The 24,204-nt window shown below is 49.5% G+C and overlaps 1 protein-coding gene across 1 annotated transcript in view; it reads left to right on the forward strand.

Moving 5' to 3' along the window:
• Positions 1–24,204, forward strand: part of ikbkb (inhibitor of nuclear factor kappa B kinase subunit beta) — a 154,057-nt gene that overhangs the window by 119,113 nt on the left and 10,740 nt on the right. The window contains exons 10-18 of the mRNA XM_063056763.1: positions 498–627; positions 3,391–3,585; positions 4,742–4,856; positions 5,287–5,410; positions 6,833–6,984; positions 14,575–14,636; positions 16,437–16,546; positions 18,292–18,341; positions 19,309–19,408. Of these exons, the coding sequence (XP_062912833.1) occupies positions 498–627; positions 3,391–3,585; positions 4,742–4,856; positions 5,287–5,410; positions 6,833–6,984; positions 14,575–14,636; positions 16,437–16,546; positions 18,292–18,341; positions 19,309–19,408 (1,038 nt within the window). The remainder of the gene's footprint in view (positions 1–497; positions 628–3,390; positions 3,586–4,741; positions 4,857–5,286; positions 5,411–6,832; positions 6,985–14,574; positions 14,637–16,436; positions 16,547–18,291; positions 18,342–19,308; positions 19,409–24,204) is intronic.

Genomic DNA, 24,204 nt, shown 5'->3' on the forward strand with positions numbered 1-24,204 from the left:
ACTTTCTGGATTTTCTCTCACCCCTGCTCATCTGCTCACCAGCTCATCTCCTCCTCCTCTTCCTTCCCTTTCTCCCACGGTCCACTCTCCTTTGCTGTCAGATTCTTTCTTTTACCTATCACCTCCCAGCTTCTACCTTCATCCCCTCTCACCTGGCATCGGCTACCAGCTGCCGCCATGTACTCCTTCCTCTCTGCCCACCTCCTTATCCTGGCTTCTGTCCTCTTCCTTTTCAGTCCTGACCAGAAACATGAACTGCTTATTCCCCTGCAGCGATGCTGGGTTCCGACAGCGTTTTGTCTGTGAACTACAGGGTCTGTTGGTAGTGTGTGCCTTTTGTGTGTGTGTCGTCTTCTTCCTGTCCTGGGGTGAGCGGGATGGTCAGGCGCTGGGTGCGTGGGTAAGCTGGGCACGGCTGTGTGGGTGAGTCAGTCCGTGGCCGGGTCAGTCCGGCAGACAAAGCCCCGACCCTGACACTGCTCCCTTCTCTCCCGCAGTGAGCTGGTGGGTCCCATGGAGCGGTGGCTGCAACTGATGCTGACGTGGAACCCAAAGGAGAGGGGCACCGACCCTGTCCACGGGCCGAACGGTTGCTTCAAGGCGCTGGACGACATTCTGAACAAGAAGGTCAGTGAGAAGGGGAGTGGGCGGGGGCTTGGACTGGGGACTGGAATTGGGGGTGGGGAATCACTCGTCTCATGCTCACACTGTGGTCCCCCCGACACTGGGGAAACCAGGCCTGACTGGGTGATCACGCTGTGTTCAGTCCATAAGGGCCGTGAGGCAACTTAGGCCGTTCATCTATTGCATCCGGTGCTCCCGGTGCGGCCTCCTCTACATCGGTGAAACCCGACGCAGATTGGGGGATCGCTTCATCGAGCACCTCTGCTCCGTCCGCCACAACAGACAGGATCTCCCGGTAGCCACCCACTTCAACTCTGCTTCCCATTCCCATTCAGATATGTCCATACATGGCCTCCTCTACTGCCATGATGAGGCTAAACTCAGGTTGGAGGAACAACACCTCATATACTGTCCGGGTAGTCTCCAGCCCCTTTGTATGAACATAGAATTCTCCAACTTCCAGTAATTTCCACCCCCTCCCTTCCCCTATCCCTATGTCACTCTGCCCCCTCCCCCAGCTGCCTATCACCTCCCTCATGGTTCCGCCTCCTTCTGCTACCCATTGTGTTTTCCCTATTCCTTCTTCACCTTTCCTGCCTATCGTCTCCCTGCTTCCCCTCCTCCACCCCTTTATCTTTCCCCTTACTGGTTTTTCACCTGGAACCTACCAGCCTTCTCCTTCCCACCCTCCCCCCACCTTCTTTACAGGGCCTCTGCCCCTTCCCTCTTCAGTCCTGATGAAGGGTTCCGGCCCGAAACGTTGACTGATCACTTCCCCGGATGCTGCCCGACCTGCTGAGTTCCTCCAGCGTGTTGTGAGTGTTGCTTAGACCATTCAGCCTTTTCAAATCTGCTCTGCCATTTGTTCATGGCCAATTAATTTTTCCCTCTCAATCAAGATCCTATCAGCCTCTGTTTTAAATAGATCAATGACTTGGTCACCACAACTATCTATGGCAATGAATTCCACAGATCACTGCCCTCTGGCTAAAGAAATTCCTCCTTATCTCTGTTCTAAAGGGACACCCTTCTACCCTGAGGAGGTGCCCTCTGCTGCGAAGCTCTTCCACAACTGGAAACACCCTCTCCACGTGCACTCTGTCTCGGTCTTTCAGTGGTCAACTCAGAGCTCTCCTCTGCCAGTACTGTCTGCATTTTGCAGCTTCTATTTCCCTTTGTTAGTGTTCCAGAGGAGCGGGCGTGCGGGCAGATCAGAGAGCGGTGTCCGGGCAACACGGCAATGCTACAGTTATCGTAACGCTTTACCGTGCCAGTGAGTGGGGTCCAATTCCCACCACTGTCTGTCAGGAGTTTGGATTTCCTCCGGGTGCTCCAGTTTCCTCCCACATTCCGGAGACACGCGTTAGGTTCAGTAAACTGTGGGCATTCTGTGTTGGCGTGGAAGCAGGTTGACACTTGCCGGCTGCCCCCAGCGCATCCTTGGACTGTGCTAGCTGTTGACATAATGCATTTCACTGTGCTGTATGCTTCATCGTACACAGGACACATCTAATCGTTATTCTCATCTGTTTTTAAAACAACAGGGTTGTTGTAGTGGGTGACTTTATTGACTGGGAATCAGCCCCAGGGGCTTGGATGGGGCAGATTCTGTTAGATGCAGTATGCTGTCCTGGGGAAATGAGCCTGGCCAGGCAATTGACGTTTCAGTGGGAGAACACTCTGAGGAAAGAGACGGTAAAACAGGTCCTTGGGAACAGGGGTAGTGGTCAGCACAACGCTTTACAGTACAGGCGACCCAGGTTCAACGCCCGCCGCTGCCTGCCAGGAGTTTGTGTGTTCTCCCCGTGACCGCGTGGGTTTCCTCCGGGCGCTCGGGTTTCCTCCCACAGTCCAGTTGTGAATTGCCCCGTGATTAGGCCGGGGTCGCTGGGCGCGGCTGGAAGGGCTGAAAGGGAAATGCTCCATACTGTAAATCAGTAAGTAACGGTGCTAGGTTGCAACAGAGTTTGGCCAGAGCTGAGAGCTGTAGATTGGAAGCAGCAGTCGGCAGTAAATCCTTATCCTGACTGGTGATCGATCGGTCGATCATTGATGCAAATGACACAATTCACTGTATGAAATGTACACGTGAAAAACGAAGCTAATCTCTCTAACAAAGCTAACTTCTAAACTCCTTAGTACTTCTAACCCATCCAAGATTTCCTTGTTAACTGTGTCTTACAATAAGTCCAGTGGTCGAGTCTTTAGGATCAGCATCTTTCAGTGAAAGACAGAGGGCCTCTGTGCCCCAGCAGGGATGATGGGTTTAAGAAGATAAGGTTTGGGAGCCTTGTGTGACAAAGGATATTGTAACAAGGAACTCTTGGATGGGTTAGAAGTACTAAGGAGTTTAGAAGTTAGCTTTGTTAGAGAGATTAGCTTCATTTTTCACATGTACATTTCATACAGTGAATTGTGTCGTTTGCATCAATGACCGATCAATCATCAGTCAAGGTTCAGTTCCCAGTGCTGACGTACGTCCTCCTCATGACCTCCGGTTGCTCCTGTTCACTCCCACATTCCAAAGAGGCTGTGCTGAGGGCAGCCCATAAGTGCTTCCGCTGCCAACATCGCATGCCCACAACCTACCGATCCTCACCCGCCCGTCTGTGGAAACCGGAGCACCCGGAGAAGACCCATGTGCTCACAGGGGAAGGTGCAGACCTCTTACAGACATGCGTGGGGATTGAACCCCTCAAGCGTGTGCTGTCCTGTCCCCCTGAATGTTTCCACTCTCCCTGACCCTTGTGTTCCCGGTTTCTCTAGTACGTGCAGGTCCTGGACATGAAATCGGGAGTTGTCCACACCTACCCAGTCACTCCCGAGGCCAGCCTTCAGTGCCTACAGCAATGGATCGAAGACACGGCCAACATTCCGGCCTACAACCAGGAGCTGCTGTTGGAGACGGGTACTGCCATAGACCCCCGGAAACCTGTGATCCAGTGTATGCCAGACAATAGGGTATGATTCCCGGGGGGGGGGGAGGTCAAGGTTGGGTTACCACAGGGATGGGGTCATTTCCACATACAGTACTGACCCCACAGTATGGCAATCATAACACGTGGGCAGGGTATCAAAGAAAGCATCCGACTTGCCTTCACCGGTCGGGGCACTGAGTTTAAAAGTTGCAGCTGCAGATGCCTTTGCTTAGACCACACCTGGAGTCGTTCTGTCCTTCCCTAACGGGATGAGGAAGCTCTGAGATTTGAGACTATCAGCTACAGGGAGTGGCTGGACAAATTTGGGTAGTTTCTGTGGGCTGAGGGGAGACTTGATAGGAATTGATAAGATTGTGGGAGGCAGAGATAGAGTAGACAGTCAATATTTTTCTTCCGAGAGGCGAGATGTCAAACTGTAGAGGACATGCATTTAAGATGAGAGGGAGAAGTGTAAAGGGAATGTGTGGGGTAGTTTTTTTTCATACAGAGTGGTGGGTGCCTGGGATGAGCAGTCGGGGCTGGTGCCAGAGGCAGGTATGACTAGGGTGCGTAAGACACATTTAGGCGCATACATGCAGGGAATTGGAGGGGGATTTGGGTCTTGTGGGTTTAGTTTAACTCAAAAAGTTGTGTTAAGTGTCTGTTCTTGTGCTGTGCTGTTCCATGTTGTGTGAGGACACGGACAGGAGGATGAGATTTTGGGTGACTCGCTTGGAGGGCGGGGATCGGAAGGCAGGGAATCGGGAGGGTGGGGTCGGGGGCAAGGGTCGGAGAGTATGTGAAGGAGTGTGGGAGGTCGGTGGGAGGTCAGAGGGTGTAGGTCGGGGGCAGGGGTCGGAGAGTATGTGAAGGAGTGTGGGAGGTCAGAGGGTGGAGGTCAGGGGGCAGGGGTCGGAGAGTATGTGAAGGAGGGTGGGAGGTCGGCAGGCACGGTTGAGAGGGTGGGGGTCAGGGAGCAGGGGTCGGAGAGTATGTGAGGGAGGGTGGGGGGGTCGGTGGGCACGGTCCGGAGGGTTGGGGGCAGAGGTCGGAGAGTATGTGAAGGAAGGTGGGAAGTCAGAGGGTGGGGGTCAGGGGGCAGGGGTCGGAGAGTATGTGAAGGAGGGTGGGGGTCAAGGGCAAAGGTCGAAGAACACCCGTAGCTACAATCTGCTGTTTGTCATGCCCGTCCCCTGCAGCCGTGCGAAGGGAAGAAGGCGGAGCCGACCATCATTTATCTCTTCGACAAGAGCACCAGCACCTACGACGGGCCCGTCCTGGTCCCCAAGCAGCCAGATGCCGTCAGCTTCATTCGTAAGAGCCTGGAGTGGGTGGTGGGCCTGATGAAACTGAAGGAGATTCCCTCCCCTCAGGGAGCGAGGAGAAGGCACTGGGATGTGGGCAGGGAGTGGGGGTAATGGGGAGGGGTGGGGTGGTGGTCGAGGTTATGGGAAGGGGGTTGAGTGGGTGAGAAGGCCCTGGGGGTGGGGCGGAGGCCAGGGTTTATTTATGCAGAGTGGGGGGAGTGGTTGGGGGTACAGGGAGGATCTGTGTTTGTGGGCTTTGGGGTTCGGAGCTTCCAGAGCAGGTTGGGGGGGTTGGGGGGTGGTCTTATGGGGGTGGGCACCCTGTAGGAGGGCTGTGGGGTGGAGAGGGCAGGTGGTGTTATGGGGGTGGGCGCCCTGTCATCGAGTGTCAGTCAGTGCCTGAGCAGATGGAACGTCCACTCCGCCCTCGTTCACAGTACAGGACCCGAAGAGGATGCTGCCCTACGTGCAGCTGCGGCGAGCCTGGGGGCAGAGCTGGGACCTGATCCGCAACATGAAGGAGAACTGCGTCCGGCTCCAGCAGGGACAGAGGGCTGCCATGTGAGTGTCCACACCCAGGGGCGAGGGGGAACGTGGCGAGGCAGGACTGGTGCTAGGAGGTGGTGGGGAGGAGGAGGGGGGAAGGTGGAGGGATTTGTGATCAAGGGTAAGTCAGTGAGATGTGGAGGGCAAGAGGGGAGGCAGCGATGGCGAGATGGGGAGCAGAGGGAGGGAAGAAGTGGTGGAAGGACAGGGGTAAGTTGGTGAGATGGCGAGGGGATGGAGGGGGAAGTGGAGGGATTAGTGGTCAGGGGTAAGTTGGTGAGATGGCGAGGGCATGGAGGGGGAAGTGGAGGGATTAGTGGTCAGGGGAAAGTTGGGTGAGATGAGGAGGAAGGAGTCGGTGGAGGGATGGTGCAGGAGGTAGTGGAGGGAGGGAGGAGATGGAGGGGAGGTAGCGAGGAAGGAGGGTGGAGGAGGAGGATGTGGGAAGGAGGGAGTGTGTTTGAAGGTGATATAGCAAGGGGATGGAGGAGGGGGAGGTAGTGGAATTGAGTGGAGGGACCAGCAGTTGGGTAAATTGGGTGAGTTATGGATTGGATGGAGGAGTAGGAGGTGGAATGGAAGGAGAGAGGGGGTAATAGGAGTGGATGGAGGGGGGGAATAAGAGGTGGAGTGGAGGGATGGAGGAGGGGATAGGTGGAGGGAGGGAGTAGGAGGTGGAGGAGAGAGTAGGAGGTGGAGTGGAGGGAGGGAGTAGGAGGTGGAGTGGAGGGTGGGAGTAGGAGGTAGAGTGGAGGAGGGAGGGGGATTAGGAGGTGGAGTGGAGGGAGAGAGGGGGGATTAGGAGGTGGAGTGGAGGGAGGGGGGAATAGGAGGTAGAGTGGAGGAGGAGGGAGGGGGATTAGGAGGAGTGGAGCGAGGGGATTAGGAGGAGGAGTGGGGGGGATAGGAGGTGGAGTGGAGGGAGGGGATTAGGAGGTGGAATGGAGGGTGGGAGTGGGAGGTAGAGTGGAAGAGGAGGGAGGGGGATTATGAGGTGGAGTGGAGGGAGGGGGGATTATGAGGTGGAGTGGAGGGAGAGAGGGGGATTAGGAGGTGTGGAGTGAGGGGATTAGGAGGAGGAGTGGAGGGAGGGGGATTAGGAGGTGGAGTGGAGGGAGAGGATTAGGAGGTGGAGTGGAGGGAGGGGGATTAGGAGGTGGAGTGGAGGGAGGGGATTAGGAGGAGGAGTGGAGGGAGGGGGATTAGGAGGGGAGTGGAGGGAGGGGATTAGGAGGTGGACTGGAGGGTGGGAGGGAGAGTAGGAGATGTAGGGGATTGCAAACCAATGAGATGAACCAGTTAATGTGCTGGTTCCCTGCATAATGCTGCCACCCCCTGGGCGGGTCTGGTACTGCGCACACGGGGTCTGCAGCGAGAACGAGGAATCTATTTATCTCTTTAACCAGAATTCGGTGCCTCACTCTTGTCCCTCTCCAGGATGAGCCTGCTGCGATGCAACAGCACTCTGTCCAAGATGAAGACCACCATGATGTCCCTGTGCCAGCAGCTGAAGGCCAAGTTGGACTTCTTCCGCGTCAGCATTCAAATCGACTTGGAGAAGTACAGCGAGCAGATGGCTTTTGGGATCAGTGAGTACTGGGGAACACGCATGCCCGCTGGTCCTGAAGCAAGCATAGTGTGTCGTTATGACAGTCTGGTGGGCAGGTACATGGACCGAGAGGCCAGAGGAAGTGGTAGAGATTCATACCATTCAGAATCAGGATTATTATCATTGTCATATGTCATTAAATTTGTATGGAAACATCAATACTGTGCAATATATAAAATGTACTATAAATTACAAAAAGAAATGCATGTTAATATTAAATAAGTAATGCAAAAAGAGAGGAAACATCATGCTACAGTGCTCACAGGTTCATTGTCTGTTCAGAAATCCGTTGGTGGAGGGGAAGAAGCTATTCTTAAAAAGTTAAGTGTGTGTCTTTGGGCTCCTATGCCTCCTCCCTGATGGTAGCAATGAGAAGGCAGCATGCCCAGGATGGTGAGGACCCTCGTGATGGATGCTGTTTTCCTGAGGCACTGCCTTTTGAAGATGCCCTCCGTGGTCGGAAGGCTGGTCCCCATAACGTTGCAGGCTGAGTTTACGAGCCTCGGCAGCTTTTTCCAGTCCAGGGCGCTGGCACTGCCATACCGGACGGTGATGCAGCCAGTCAGAACGCTCTCCGCTGTATATCTGTAGAAGTCTACTAGAGTCTTTGGTGACATACCAAATCACCTCAAGCTCCTAATAAAATATAGCTGCAGGCACGCCTTCTTCTTAATTGCATCAATATGTTGGTCTCAGGATAGATTGCCAGAGACGTTGACACCCAGGAATTTGAAATGATGTTTAAGGTCATTTGGACAGGTATGCAGATGGGAAGAAGACCAAACACACATAAAGGGACCAGCTCAGGTAGATAATTTGGCCTACATGGTTGAGCTTAGCCAAAAGGTTTGTTTCCATGCCTTTAACTGCATCCCACAGCAGCTCAGAAAAGAAGTGTTGTAGTTACCGGCCACCTTATCTCCCATTCAGCTGGCCGCAGGTCTTTTGCTTGTTTACCTGAAATGTAAACCTGTTTACCTGTTTAAGCATGGGGCCCACGTAATCTCGCGTCTCCCATTTGGTGGAGCAATTCTGCACCGTTGAATTGTACACCGTGGGAACTGGTCATTCAGGACAGCTCCTGCATGCTGACCAACATTAATCCCATCCCCCTGCACGTGGTCCATAGCCCTCCGTACCCAGGCGATTCAAGCACTGTCAGTGACTCTGTTTCCACTGCACTCTGAGGCAATGTGTTCCAGGTACTCCCTGACCTCTGGGTGAAATATATCCCCTCTGTCTCAAATATATTTCCTCTGTCTCTTTTCCCCTCTTAGCTTAAGTCCATCTCCTCTGGTTTTATGTACCTCTGATACCGGGGTAAATTTTCCTGCTATCTCCCTGTCTCTGACCCTCATAATTTTATACACCTCAATCATAGATCCCTCTTAACCTCCTCTGCTCCAGGGAGACCAGGTCCAGTCTCCTCAGAACTGAACTGTTCCACCCCAGATTAGCTGTACATTATCCAAAGTTCTAAGCAAAATTTATTATCAGAGTACATACATCTCACCGCATACAACCCTGGGATTCTTTTTCCTGCGGGCATACTTAACAAACTTATAGAACAGTAACTGTAAACAGGATCAATGAGCAACAAACTGTGAAAATGCAAATATAAAAATAGCAATAAATGCTGAGCGTGAAATAATATGATAGAGTCCTTAAAGTGAGACCATCAGTGGTGTGAACGCCAGAAGTAGTTATTCCCTTTTGTTCAAGAGCCTGATGATTGAGGGGTAATAACTGTTCTTTAACCTGATATTGCAAGTCCTGAGGCTCTTGTACCTTATGCTGATGGCAGCAGTGAGCAAAGGTCATGGTCTGGGTGGTGAAGATCTTTGATGATGGAGGCTGCTTTCCTATGGCAGTGTTTCATGTAGATGTGCTCAATGGTTGGGAGGGTTTTACCCGTGATGTACTGGGCGAAATCCACTACCTTTTGCAGGAATTTCCACTCAAAGGTGTTCCCATATGGGTTATAATGCAGCCAGTTCATTCAACCAAATCCATAATACTTCTCTTAAGCTTTTTTAAAGGGGTGGCGCAGTAGTGTAGCGGTTAGGGTAATGCCATTACTGAGCCAGGGGTGTGATTCAGTTCCAGTGCTGCTTGTAAGGAGTTTGTACTCTCTCACCGTGACCGCGTGGGTTTCCTCCAGGTGCTTCAGTTTCCTCCCACAGTCCAAAGAATTAGGAAGTTCTGGGCACGCTCTGCTGGGGCACATCCTCGGTCCATATTGGTCGTTGACGCAAATGATACATTTCACTGTATGTTCAAAGTAACTTCATTATCAAAGTACATGCGTGTCACCATATACAACCCTGAGAAGATTTTTCTCATGAGCAATCGCAGTAAATAAAAGGAACACGATAGAATCAGTGAAAGATCGCACCCAATAGGCAGACAGCAAACTGTGAAAATGCAAAAAGAAAGAGAGGAAAAATGAACTGACAGTAATAAAAATGAGCAATAAATATCGAGAACTTGAGATGAAGTCTTTGAAATTGAGTCCAGTTCAGTGATGGGGTGAGTGAAGTTGCCCCCTCCGGTTCAAGAGCCTGATGGCTGGGGGGTAGTAACTGTTCTTGAACCTGGTGGTGTGGGTCCTGAGGCTCCTCTACTTCCTTCCCGATGGCAACGGTGACAAGACAGCATGGCCTAGATGGCGGAGGTCCTTGATGATGGGTGCTGCTTTCGTGAAACAGTGGTCCATGTAGGTGTTCTTAATAGAGGGGAGGGCTCTATCCATGATGGACTGGGCCACATCCACTACTTTTTGTAGGCTGTTCCGTACAGGGACATTGGAGTTTCTATACCAAGCCGTGATGTAACCAATAAATATACTCTCTCTCCACCACACATCTAAAGAATTTTGTCAAAGTTTTAGATGACATGCCAAATTTTCACAGACTTCTAAGAAAGTTTGTTTTGATGTTTCAATTCATGGAGTCATAGAGAAGTACAGCACAGAAACAGGCCCTTTGGCCCATCTAGTCGATGCCAGACAATTTAAACTGCCTACTCCCATCGACCTGCACCAGGACCATACCCCTACCATCCATGTACCTATCCAAACTTCACTTAAAGATTGAAATCGAAATCGTATGCACCACTTGTGCGAGCAGTTCTTTCCACACTCTCACAACCCTCTGAGTGTAGAAGTTTCCTCTCGTGATCCCCTTAAACTTTTCACCTTTCGTCCTTAACCCATGACCTCTAGTTGTAGTCCCACCCAACTTCAGTGGAACTCTATCTATACCCCTCATAATTCTGTATACCTCTTTCAAATCTCCTCTCAATCTTTTGCATTCCAAGGAATAAAGTCCTAACCTATTCAATCTTTCCTTATTTTCTCTGTATTCTTTCAATCTTATTTACATCTCTCCTGTAGGTAGGTGACCAAACTGCACACAATACTGCAAATTAGGCATCACCGATGTCTTCAACATAACATCACGCCTCCTTTACTCAGTACTTTGATGTATGAAGGCCAGTGTGTCAAACACTTTCTTTACAACCCTATCAACCTGTGACACCAATTTCAATGAATTATGGACCTGTGTTCCCAGATCCCTTTGGTCTGCCACACTCCTCAGTGCCCTACCGTTCACAGTGTAAGACCTGCCCTGGATGGTCCTACAGAAGTGCATTAAATTCCACCTGCCATTTCTCAGCCCATTTTTCCAGCTGGTCCAGATCCTGCTGCAAGCCATGGTGACCTTCCTCGCTGTCCACGACACCCAAATCTTGGTGTCATCTGCAAATTTGCTGATCCAGTTAACTACATCATCATCCAGATCATTGATATAGATGCCAAACAGCAACAGACCCAGCACCGAACCCTACAGCACACCACTAGTCACAGGCCTCCAGTCAGAGAGGCGACCATCTGCTACCCCTCTGTGGCTTCTCCACAAAGCCACGTCTGTGACAAATAAAGCCGATCTTTCTCTGCGATCACTTTCGGGGTGACTTAACCTCCTGACCGACACATCTTCAGAATGTGGGAAGAAGCCGGAGCACCCAAGGGAAACCCAGGTGGTCACAGGGAGAACATGCACACTCTGCACCGACGGTCCAGAGGTCGGGGTTGAACCTGAGACATTAACGCCATCACTGCTGCAACACAGATCTGCTGGGGTGGGGAAGAGTAATTGTCGATGTTTCAGGTCAAGACCCTGGATCGTCGATAGTTCCTTCGGGTGTCGCCCGACCCCCTCGGGATCTCCTCCAGAAGACTGTTTGCTGCTCCAAGGTCCGGCATCTCCTGTGTTTCCAAGTGAATAGCTGATTCACAGCAAGGATCAAGGAGAGGAGGATTGTTAGCGGATGAACAACACTGATGCCTTCTCTAAAACTGCAGAATGATTTCAACCAGGCCAGCCTGAAGAAGCCTCTGAACAACTCCCACCAGCATATTGCACGTGAAACCAGAGGAGCCACTGTTATACAACCATCAAGAACGCTCACTGAACCATCCTACACCCACACTTTGAAAAGTCTGATCACCTGGCTGTACTTCTGCTCCCGGCACATAGGCAGAGACTAAAGACCACAGCACCAGTTGAGAGGACCAAGAAGGTATGGCCAAGGGAGGACTGCTTTGAGTTGGTGGACTGGACAGTATTTAGGGATTCGTCTTCAGATCCGAATGAATATGCCACAGTTGTCACCAATGGCATCAAGACCTGTATGGATGAGTGTGTGCCTTCAAGGACAGACCAGACACACCTAAACCAGAAGCTGTGGATGAACCAGGAGATCTGTAGTCTGCTGAGGGCTGGGTCTAGATCAGTGATCCACAATTATACAAGAAATCCGGGTACAACCTACAGGAGGCTATTTTCAGAGTAAAAACACATTTCCCATTGAAGTTAGAGATGGACTCAGTTACTCTTCAACTCTGGCATGGTCTGCAGGCTGTTTCTTCCTACAAGGTGAAATGTGAATGGCTGTGATACTTTACTCCCAGATGAGCTAAACGCCATTTATACACACTTTGAAAAGGAGAATAAAATTAGCCTGCAGTATCTGGTGACCCGGTAATCCCTGCTTCAAAGGCCGATGTCAGAACATCTTTCATAAAGGTGAGCCCTCGCAAGACTCCAGGCCCTGATGGTGTACCCAGTAGGGCACTGAAAGCCTGTGCTAACTAACTGGCAGGAGTGTTCAAGGACGTCTTCAATAACTCACTGCTTCAAAAGGGCAACAATCAGTGGCCAGGAAGAACAGGGAGAGCTGCCTCAGTGATTCGGATCTGTTGTGATGAAATGCTTTGAGAGATCGGTCAGGAACAGAATCAACTCCTGCCAAAGCAAGGACGTGGACCCACTGCAACTTGCCTATCACTACAACAGGTCCACAGCGGATGCAATCCCACTGGCTCTCCACCTGGCTTTGCATCACCTGGTCAATAGCAATTCCTATATCGGGCTGCTGTTTATTGATCACAGCTGAGTGATCAACACCGTCGTACCCTCAGTTCTAATCAACAAGCTCCAAAACCTGGGCTTCTGTACTTCCATCTGTACCTGCATCCTTGACTTCCTCATCAGGAGAGCACAGTCTGCAGATCAGAAATAACACCTCCTCGCTGACAATCAATACTGGCACACCCCATGGATGTGCAGTTGGCCCACTGCTCTATTCTCCCTACACCACTGGTGCAGCTCAACTGCCGACTATAAATTTGCCAATGACACAACTGCTGTTGGCAGAATTCCGGATGGTGACAAGGCAGCACGTAGGTGTGAGATAGATCAGCTGGTTGAGGGGTGTCGCTACAACAACCTTGTACTCAATATCACTAAGACCAGGAGTTGATTGTGGACTTCAGGAAGGGTAGGTCAAGGGGACAGAATCCTCATTGAGGGCTCAGCTGTGGAGAGGATGAGCTTTGGGTTCCTAGGTGTCAACGTCTCTGGAGATCTGTTCTGAGCCGAACATATTGATGCAATTACAAAGAAGGCACGACAGCAGCTATATATCATTGGGAGTTTGAGGAGTCAAGGTATGTCGTCAAAGACTCGCAAATTTCTACAGCTATATTCCGTGGAGAGCATTCTAACTGGCTGCCTCACAGCCTGGTATGGAAGAGCCACTGCACAGTCAGGTAAGCAAGCTGCAGAAAGTTACAAGCTCAGCCAGCTCTTTCATGGGCATTTACCTCCCCTGCGTGGAGGACATCTTCAAAAGCGGCATCTGCCGTTAACGACCCCATCAACCAGGACAAGGCCCTCTTCTCATTGCTGCCATCAAGGAAGGAGCTACAGGAGCCTGAAGGCAGACATTCAACGTTTTAGAAACAGCTTCTTCCCCATTGCCATCAGATTTCTAAATGGAAAATAAATGTATCTATCTATCGGAGTAGCTACTTATTTTAGGACAACTCTTAAAGGACGAAAACAACTCGAGAAAATAGCCGGGATTCCTTTTGTTTATTTGGGACACTCTGCTGCTTAATTGGGACAGGAGGCTGTTGTCAAACAGTTCCAAAGTAGCGTCGGATGCGTGTACTTGTGTGGCCGTTAGGCACTACTCTGTGCTTAGGGCCAACAGTTTTTAAGTGCTGAAGGAACTCAGCAGGCCAGGCAGCATCTGTGGAAAAGAGTAACCGGTCAACATTTCAGGCCGAGACCCTTCATCGGAACTAGAGAAAAAAAGATGAGAAGTCAGAGTAAGAAGGAGGCGGGAAGGGTGGAAGAATATTTAGATAGCATTAGTTGCATGTACTTGTTCAAAAAATGATTTTTGTCACTGATAGTTGGCGAGAAATTAGCAGTAAGGCAATTCAAAACTGTTTTGCTCACTGTAGTGTCAAGCACTCAGGCTTAGAGGTGCCGGAAACAGCCAGGAGTGAAAATGTAATGATTTGACTACTTCAGCAAGTTAGGAAGTACAAAAAATTTGAAGGTATCAGCAATCGTCTTGAATGTTACAATGAAAATGAAGATTTGGACGACGCCATGTCGATAGCATTGTATGAGGTCAGTCCATTATCTGCATTTAGCATCTGCCCTGATTGTTTGTTTACGGTCAATCAAAAGAACACGGCTGTGTACAGATTCACTGTACTATAAAATGGTGTATTAGTTCCTAATAGTTATCAACTAGTACACAATTTTATAGTAATGTAATATTGATAATGTTCTAATTAGTTATATATTTCATGTAAATGCACAATTTTTACTCAATTAAATGGTAGTTTGTTTTTTTATATACTTTTTAAACTATTCCATGAAACTTCAGATAATTGGGGCAGCTGCTTAATTGGGCCAAAATGTACTGATCCCATGTGCCCCGATTAACCGGGTCCACTGTGTATACAGTATATTTCTTATTGTAATTTATAGTTGTTTTAATTGTGTGTTGCATTGTCCTGCTGCCGGAAACAACATATTTCACAACATATACCAGTGACGTTAAATCTAATCCTGATTCTGAAGGACTATGTGCTTCTGATGAGAACCCAGTTGAGAGCGTCAGGTCAAGTCCCCTGTTGCTCGGGGTCAGGCTCCATCGTTGACTCCGAGTTTCCAGTGTGTTGACCAGGTTGTGTCTCTTTCAGCCTCCGAGAAAATGATTACTGCCTGGAATGAAATGCAGATGAAGGCAGAAGGTTGTGGAAGGGTGAGTGTCTGTCCACCCGTTTGACCACAACCCCGCTCGCCCGTCTGGCCACACCCCTGTTTGCCTGTCTGTCCTCCCACAAGACCACAAAGCACAGGAGTGTGCTACGCCATTCAGTCATGGCGGATTTATCCCTCTCATCCCCATTCTCCGGCTTTCTCCTCTTTGAAACCCTTACCAAACAAGAACATCCACTTTAAATATACCCAATGACTTTGCCTCCACAGCCATCTGTGGTGATGAATTCTGTAGATATGCCAGCCTCAGGCCAAAAAAAAACCTCCTCATCTCTGTTCTAAATGGACATCCTATATTCTGAAGCTGTACCCTCTGGTCCCAAACTATCCCACTATTGGAAACGTCCTCTCCATCTAGGCCTTTCATTATTCAGTAGGTTTCAATGAGAGCCTCCCTCATTCTTCTAAATTCTAAAGAGTACAGGCCCAGAGTCTGGTTTTAGATGGTGCTATCGAAAGTGTGCAATAGCTTTCTGGTAGTTCAATATTCAATTAAAAACATAACTAATAACACTTCTTTTGAAGTAAATTGTGGTAAACTATCACGGCAAGCAATGAAAAGGCGAGCGAAGGCAAAGCAAGTTCAAGAGATGTGCTGTGCTGCTGCGCTGCAAAATCAACGACCTTGGAGCTGGAGCTGTGCTGGTTGGGGGGAACAATTCGGAGAGGAGAAGTCGAGGCAGAAGAATTCAGATGCCTGTCCAACTAACCCGGGTGCGAGCTTAGGTTGTTCTAAGTGCCGAGCAGATTTGGAGAGGTCGAGAGCAGCTTCTTTGTCAGCGAAATCTAGGCCCGAAGCGAATCGCTAGGTGGGATGTTCTAGGCCCGGAACGATCCTCCACAGCACAGCCTGGGTCCTTATGCGAGGCACGTTCTGCTGTTTGGACAGTTTAAACACCAGCCCAGATAGACTGGAAAGGCAGGATGTTGAGAGTCGAGTGAGGTTAGATCTAAGTGCTGAGCCAATTTGGAGAGGTCGAGTATGGCGTTCTCGGCAGCAAAATCTAGGCCTGAAGTGAATTGTTGTATGACATGTTCGAGACATAGAACAACTCACCGTGGCGGATCCCAAGTCCTCAGGTGAGGTACAATCTGGGGCTTGGACTGTTTAAACACCGGCCCAGATAGTCTGGGGTCTCCTCTCTTTGAGGCACTGGGGCTGTGAGATGCCCCCAGCTTCTGTGCTTCTTGTCTAGAAACCTTTCAGAGCTGATACCAAGGCTTTGGGCCTACTCTGGGCTGTTCCAGCGATTTGGATCTAAAGACTCAGTTTGGTTAGGAATGCTGTTATTTCTCACTTCTAGTGTTTGTATGATTTGTTTTGTGTTATATTTCTTTTTCTCTGTGTACATGGGGGGTTTGTCTTATTTCTCTAATTGGGTCCTTTCGAGTTCCTTGCTTTGTGACTGCCTGTAAGCAGACAAATCTCAAGGTTGTATAACTTATGCATTCCTTGATAATAAATATACTTTGACTTTGAACTCTCCTCGTACATTAACCTTTTCATTCCCTGCATCATTCTCATGAACTTCCACTGGACCCTCTATAATGCTAGCACATCCTTCCTTAGATAAAGGGGCCGAAACTGCTCCCAATACTCCAAATGTGGTCTGACAAATGCCACATAAAACCTCAGCTTTACATCTCCCAGTACACCTGTCTCTTATACACACACACCACAGCCTTCCCCCCACCCCATCAGTGCCGGCCTGTCCCAATGGGGTGACTCTGATGTTTTATCCCCAGTTCCCTACTGAATTCTACCCTCTCTTCTCCCTGTCAGATGAATGACGTCAGCAGTCTAGACGAGCAGTCGATGGCACTTCAGACAGACCTGGTCGATCTACAGCGAAGCCCATCAGCACGGCGACAGGGCGAGCCTCTGGAGGGCCTGTGAGTGTTGTCTGACTCCTCAGGTCCGTGATCTTGGCTCCTCGCCACCTGTCGGTGTTTCAGTGACTCTGTTCATCGAAGGCTCCTTGGTTTCCAGCTTTTATTCACCCCACAAAGTCAGCGGAGCGCTGGTATTTATTAAACCAGAAACTGCTGCAAATGCTTGATGGGTCAGGTAGCGGCTGTGGGAAGAGGAGTAGTTTCAGGTCGACCTGATAAGGGCTTGACCTAAAACACTTGACCGGTTTTCTCCCCATGGATGCTGCCTGACGTGCTGAGAGTTTCCAGCAGTTTCTGGTTTTATTTCAGACTTTCAGCATCTGCAGTTCCTTTTTTTAAATTTAAACACAGGTTGTGTGTGTGTGTGTATATGTGTGCGTGCACGCGTCCTTGAGCGTGTCTGTACATGCGCGTGTCCATTCTTCTGTATCAACATCTATGTCTGTGTGCAGCTGCTTCCGCCATTTAGTGCACATATGTCTGTGTCAGAGATGATCTGTGTGTGTTTCTACGCCTGTGTGTGTGTGTGGGAGCACATATCTGTGTGAGGGATGGTCGCTGTGTGTGTGTGTTTGTGTTTCTGTGTCTGACATGAAAACACAGGTGGTGTTAGAGGACGAGGAGATCCCCATTTCAGTGCAGATGTGTTTCTGTGTTGGAGACAGAAGCCGGAATAAGAGTGAGGGAAGAGGGAAGGCGTACAAGCTGGCAGCTGGTAGGTGGGACTGGGTGAGAGGGAAGGTGGATGAAGTAAGATGCTGGAAGGTGATAGGTGAAAGAGGTAAAGGGCTGAAGAAGGAGGAATCTCATTGGAAAGGCTGGAGGACCATGGAAGAAAGGGAAGGTGGGCAGAACCAGAGGAGGTGAGAAGACAAGAAGCAAGAGAATAGCCCGAATGGAAAAAGAGAGATGGGGGAGAATTTGCCGGGAGTTAGGGAGAACGATGTCAGGTGGAAGCTACCCGGATGAAATATAAATTACAATATTCCTAAGGGGGTTGAGAGGAGAACCAGAATGGGGGATGGAAAAAGGGAGAGGGGAGTAGAGGAGCAGTTGAGTCTGGGTGAGTACAGAGGAGACAGAGAACAGAGGGGGAGCGGTGAGAGAGGGTCTCACTGAACTCCCATACAGAGAAGATTTAAACTTCTTCAGGGTAGGCATCCCTCGAAGAGACTTTGCAGTGGAGCAGCGGTCGTAGGACATTCTGCAGATGCTGGAAATTCAGAGTAACATAAGTTCAGGTTCAATTGTCATTCAACCATCCACGTGTGTAGCGAAATGAAACTGTGTTCCTGTGGAGCCAATGTGCAAAACAAGTACAAACAGTCACACACAGCACATATAGTTTCGATTGCACATGCAGTCACAAAAAATACTATTAGCACAAGCCCCTGAGTGGCATGCCTGAAGATTGATGGTGCATGGATGTTGTGAGCCATGTTTCTGCAAGAACAAGCACGCAGCAGTTCCTCATCTCACTCTGGGTCAGTGGAAGACAAAGGCAATCCAGCTTGTCTTCCAGGGACCAAACACTGGTAGGAGGGGCCAACCCCCAACCCAGCACGGATTCTAATGTGCCTGCCATGCCTCTGTTCTCTCCCACACCGCCTCTGACACCATCCCCGAGGAACTCAGCAGGTCAGGCATCTACGAGGGGGAATAATCAGTCGAAGTTTCGGGCCATCAGGAATTCTTTAACCTGTCCTGTTGAGTTCTACTAATTTGAGCTAATGTTTTGTTCCCAGAGAGGAAGAGGCCATGGAACTGTATCGCAAACTCAGGGAAAGACAAAGAGGTATGAATGTATCTTCATCAGTGAAGCAAACCAGGCTGGGATGCTGTGCTGAACGGCTCCCCTCTTGATGGCCCAGAGTCAGTCCACCATCTCCAAAGCACAAGCCCATAGTGTGATGAAACGGTCTCTGCCTGCCTGGATCCATGCAGCTACAACAGCCCTCGAGGGTTGAGAGAGTCCTCTATCGCTCTGACGTGGGGAGGGCGAGGGGGTGTCAGGGGGTGAGCGACTGGGGTGTTTCCCTGGTTAGTGGAGTTTTAAGACCACAAAACCAGAAGACATAGGAACAGAATTGGGTTGTTTGGCCCACTGATTCTGCTCTGCCGTTCCACTAATGGCTGATTTATTATCCCTCTCAATCTCATTTTCTTTCCTCCTCCCGGTAAACTTTGACGCCCTTGCTAATCAAGAACCTACCAACCTCCGCTTTAAATATATCCAGTGACTTGGCCTCCGCAGCCATCTGCGGCAATGAATTCCACGGATTCACTACTCTCTGCCTAAAGAAATCCCTCCTCATCTCTGTTCTAAAGGGACCCATCCTCCCCAATCCTCTGTGCCTCGTATTTGCCCGATCTCTCTCCTGACCTTGTTCCCGTGCTCTGTGCTGATTGTGGCAGTTAGAACACAGCACAGTACCGGCCTTTCGGCCCACGATGTTGTGCCGACCTATTAACCTACACTGTGGTCAATCTAACTCTTCCCTTCCACGTAAAGTAGCCATCCATTTTCCAATCATCCATTTGAGAAAGTCACTGATGCATCTGCCTGTACCACCACACCCCCAACAGCGCATCCCATGCAATCACCTCTGTGTGTGTGTAAAAATTAAAAAGTTACCTCAGATGTATCACCTTAAAATGATATCCCTTGTGTTAGGTATTCCCCTGTCCCGAGTAAAAAGTGCTGGCTGTCCACTGTACACTGTGGCTGACTGAGGGGGTTTAATGCTGTGTTTGGTGTGTAGAGCAGCGGACCAATGGAGACAGCCAGGCAATGGTGCGCATCCTCCAGCAGACCCTGCAGAGTTTTGATGCCAAGGTGAAGGATATCTACTCGCACCTCAGGTGAGTCTCTCCGCTCCGTCATACATCAAGGATCCTAGCCCCACCTCTCATCGAACTTTAATCAATAGACCTGCCATCTGTAGGCCAGCCTCAGGGGAAAAAGAAATTGTGATACTTTGCCAAAGTGACTCTGCCTTGTGTAATAGTCCAGGAAGACCCCAGAGATGTCGGTTGCTGGGATCTGGAGCAACAAACGATCTGCAGAATCAGAATCGGTTTATCGTCACTGATATACGCAGGGAAATTTGTTGTTTTGTGACAGCAGTACAAAGCAATACATAAAAATACTATAAATTACAATAAGAACATATTCAGTATATTATAGTATATATCTGCACACGTAATATATACACACACACACATTTATATTTAGACATCCGTTAGTCTCATGAGACCATGGATTTACGCCTTGGAAGGTTTCCAGGGCGCAGGCCTGGGCAAGGTTGTATGGAAGACCGGCAGTTGCCCATGCTGCAAATCACCCCTCTCCATGCCACCGATGTTGTCCAAGGGAAGGGCATTGGGACCCATAGAGCTTGGCACCAGTGTCGTCACAGAGCAATGTGTGATTTAGTGCCTTGCTCAAGGACACAACACACTGCCTCAGCCAAGGCTCGAACTGGCGACCTTCAGATCACTAGACCGATGCCTTAACTACTTGGCCGCGCGCGCACACACACGCACACACACACACGCGCGCACACACACACACACACACACAGACACAAACAAAAACACTCTCTCTCTCTCTCTCTCTCTCTCTTTCTTTCTCTCTCTCTCTTTCTCTCTCTCTCTCTTTCTCTCTCTCTCTCTTTCTCTCTCTTTCTCTCTCTCTCTCTCTCTCTCTCTCTCTCTCTCTCTCTCTCTCTCTCTCTCCCTCTCCCTCTCCCTCTCCCTCTCCCTCTCCCTCTCCCTCTCCCTCTCCCTCTCCCTCTCCCTCTCCCTCTCCCTCTCCCTCTCCCTCTCTCTCTCTCTCTCTCTCTCTCTCTCTCTTTCTTTCTCTCTCTCTCTCTCTCTCTCTCTTCGGTGGCACTTTATTAGGAGTGGACCCTGATAGCTGATGTGGCCTTCTGCAGCTGTAGCCCACTCACTCCAGACAAGCAGGCGTTACAACAGTGGCAGAGGAGTGCCCCTGAACAGACAATCTGTCAAACCTTGAAGTTGATGAGCTGCAGCAGCAGAAGACAACACCACACCAAGTTCACCAGTTCATGGACTATTCAGAAATCTGATGGCTGAGGGGAAGAAGATGTTCTTAAGTCATTGAGTGTGTGTCTTCAGGCTCCTGTACCTCCTCCCTGATGGTGGTAACGAGAAGAGGGCATGTCCTGGGTTGTGGGGTCCTTGGTGTTGGATGCTACCATTCTTAGGCATCGCCTTTTGAAGATGGCCTCAGTGGTGGGGAGTCTAGTGTCCTTGATGGACTTCACTGACTCTAAATCTTCTGCAGCTGTTTCCAGTCCTGTGCAGTGGACTCTCCATACCAGACGGTGATGTGACCGGTTAGAGTACAGTCCACAGTACATCTGTAGAAACCTGCTGGACAAACTCAGTGGCTCGAGGAGCATCTGTGGGTGGTGGGGGGAGAGGGGAGAAGGATTTTTCAATGCTACGTGTGAAAACCCAAGAATGTTTGCTGGGAACTTCACTCTGTGCCCGACCTGAGCTGTCAGTGTCCTGGGAGTGTATGTTAGACAGTGCAAAGGGAGTGATACTCTGTGTTTATCCTCTACTGTTCTGTGCTGGGAGTGTATGATGGCTGGAGCCCACCTCACAGAAGCTTGAGGAACGTTCAGGAGGATCGAGAGGTGAAGTGCTGGGCGGATATTCCCCCGGTGAAGGATTCCAGTTACAGGAGCAGAGGGAGGGTGGAAGTCGACTGAGATTGGGATGAGGAAAATGTTCGGAATTCTGTACCTGTGGAGGCAGGAAGATCAGATTCAGTAGATAGATTCCAGAGTATGAACAGTAGAAGGAATAAAGGCATGGGCTAATTTCTAAACGGGCAGGAAATTCGAAAATCAGAGCTGCAAAGGGACTTGGGTGACCTTGTGCAGGATTCCCCAGGGGTTAACTTGCATATGGAATTGGTGGTAATGAAGACAAATGCAATGTTAGCATTCACTTTGAGACGACTAGAACATAAAAGCAAGAATGTAATGCTAAGGTTTTATGAGGCACTGTTCAGACCGCACTTGGAGTATTGTGAGCAGTTTCGGGCCCCTTAACTAAGAAAGTCTAGCAGAGGCTCACAAATATTATTCGGGGGATGAAAGGGTTAATGTATGAGGAACATTTAGAAACATAGAAAGCCTACAGCACAATACAGGCCCTTCAGCCCACAAAGCTGTGCCGAACATGTCTGTACCTTAGAAATTACCTAGGGTTACCCATAGCCCTCTATTTTTCTAAGCTCCGCGTACCTGTCCAGGACTCTCCTAAAAGACCGTATCGTATCTGCCTCCACCACCATCGCCAGCAGCCCATTCCACGCACTCACCACTCTTTGCATAAAAAAACTTACCCCTGACATCTCCTCTGTACCTACGTTCAAGCAGCTTAAAACTGTGCCCTCTCGTGCTAGCCATTTCAGCCCTGGGAAAAAGGCTCTGACTAGCCACACAATCAATGCCTCTCATCATCTTATACACCTCTGTCAGGTCACCTCTTATCCTCCGTCACTCCAAGGAAAAAAGGCCGAGTTCACTCAACCTATTCTCATAAGGCATGCTCTCCAATCCAGGCAACATTCTTGAATATCTCCTCTGCACCCTTTCTATGGTTTCCACATCCTTCCTGTAGTGAGGTGACCAGAACTGAGCACAGTACTCCAAGTGGGGTCTGACCAGGGTCCCTTATAGCTGTAACATTACCTCTCGGCTCTTAAACTCAATCCCATGATTGATGAAGGCCAATGCACCGTATGCCTTCTTAACCACAGAGTCAACCTGCGCAGCTGCTTTGAGTGTCCTATGGACTCGGACCCCAAGATCCCTCTGATCCTCCACACTGCCAAGAGTCTTGCCATTAATACTATATTCTGCCATCATATTTGATCTACCAAAATGAACCACCTCACACTTATCTGGGTTGAACTCCATCTGCCACTTCTCAGCCCAGTTTTGCATCCTATCAATGACCCGCTGTAACCTCTGACAGCCCTCCACACTATCCACAACACCTCCAACCTTTGTGTCATCAGCAAACTTACTAACCCATCCCTCCACTTCCTCATCCAGATCATTTATAAAAATCACAAAGAGTAGGGGTCCCAGAACAGATCCCTGAGGCACACCACTGGTCACTGACCTCCATGCAGAATATGACCCGTCTACAATCGCTCTTTGCCTTCTGTGGGCAAGCCAGTTCTGGATCCACAAAGCAATGTCCCCTTGGATCCCATGCCTCCTTACTTTCTCAGTAAGCCTTGCATGGGGTACCTTGTCAAATGCCTTGCTGAAATCCATATACACTACATCTACTACTCTACCTTTATCAATGTGTTTAGTCACATCCTCAAAATATTCAATTCAGGCTCGTAAGGCACAACCTGCCTTTGACAAAGCCATGCTGACCATTCCTAATCATATTATGCCTCTCCAAATGTTCATAGATCCTGCCTCTCAGGATCTTCTCCGTCAACTTACCAACCACTGAAGTAAGACTCACTGGTCTATAATTTCCTGGGCTATCTCTACTCCCTTTCTTGGATTAGGGAACAACATCCACAACCCTCCAATCCTCCGGAACCTCTCCCGTCCCCATTGATGATGCAAAGATCATCGCCAGAGGCTCAGCAATCTCCTCCCTCGCCTCCCACAGTAACCTGGGCTACATCTCGTGCAGTCCCAGTGACTTATCCAATTTGCTGTTTTCCAAAATCTACAGCACATCCTATTTCTTAATATCTACATGCTCAAGCTTTTCAGTCTGCTGTAAGTCATCCTACAATCACCAAGTTCCTTTTCCATAGTGGAGAGAGTGAGACAATTACAAATTCCTGGGTGTCAAAATGTCTGAGGATCGAACCTGGTCCCAAGATATCGATGCAGCTATAAAGAAGGCATGAGAATGGTTATACTTCATTTGGAGTTTGAGGAAATTTAGCTTGTCAACTAAAACACTCAAAAACTTTTACAAATGTACAGTGCAAGCGTTCTGACTGGCTACATCACTATCTGGTATGGGAGGGGGTGGTGTTCTGCACAAGATTGAAATAAGTTGAAGAAGCTTGTAAAATGAGACAGATTTGTCATGGATACCAGCCTCCGTAGTATCCAAGACCTCTTCAAGGAGCAGTGCATACTAACTTACGCTGTAGCGTACGCAAGTGGGCTACGCCGTTGTGAGCATTTATACTTGTGCATTGGTGTGTCTGTGTCTCTGCAATTCACCGCCAAAACGCTAGTTGGTGGTGGGGTTTCTATGCCACTGTGTTGAGTTTCTTCGTGTTGAAACTCAACACGAAGAAACTCAAACTTCAAACAATGGCGACTAGAACTGAAGGAGGGTGAATTTTCTGTGCTTGTCCGGCCACTGAGAGACACGGACGAGGAAATGCATTTCAAACATTTTCGGATGTCGGCAGGTAGATTTGACGACTTGCTTCATCGTCTCCAACCATTTATTTCACATCAGTGTATGCACAGTATACTCAGAGACTGGCAATCACCATTTGAGTTTTAGCTTTAGGTGGAAGTCAATAGGCTGTAGCAGCTAGCTACAAACTGGCGTCAAGCACAGGGTCCTCCATAATTTCGGAGGTCTGTAAAGCTTTATGAAAAGCATTGCAGCCA

Source organism: Mobula hypostoma, chromosome 8, assembly GCF_963921235.1.
Source record: "Mobula hypostoma chromosome 8, sMobHyp1.1, whole genome shotgun sequence".
NCBI classification, from domain to species: Eukaryota; Metazoa; Chordata; class Chondrichthyes; order Myliobatiformes; family Myliobatidae; genus Mobula; species Mobula hypostoma.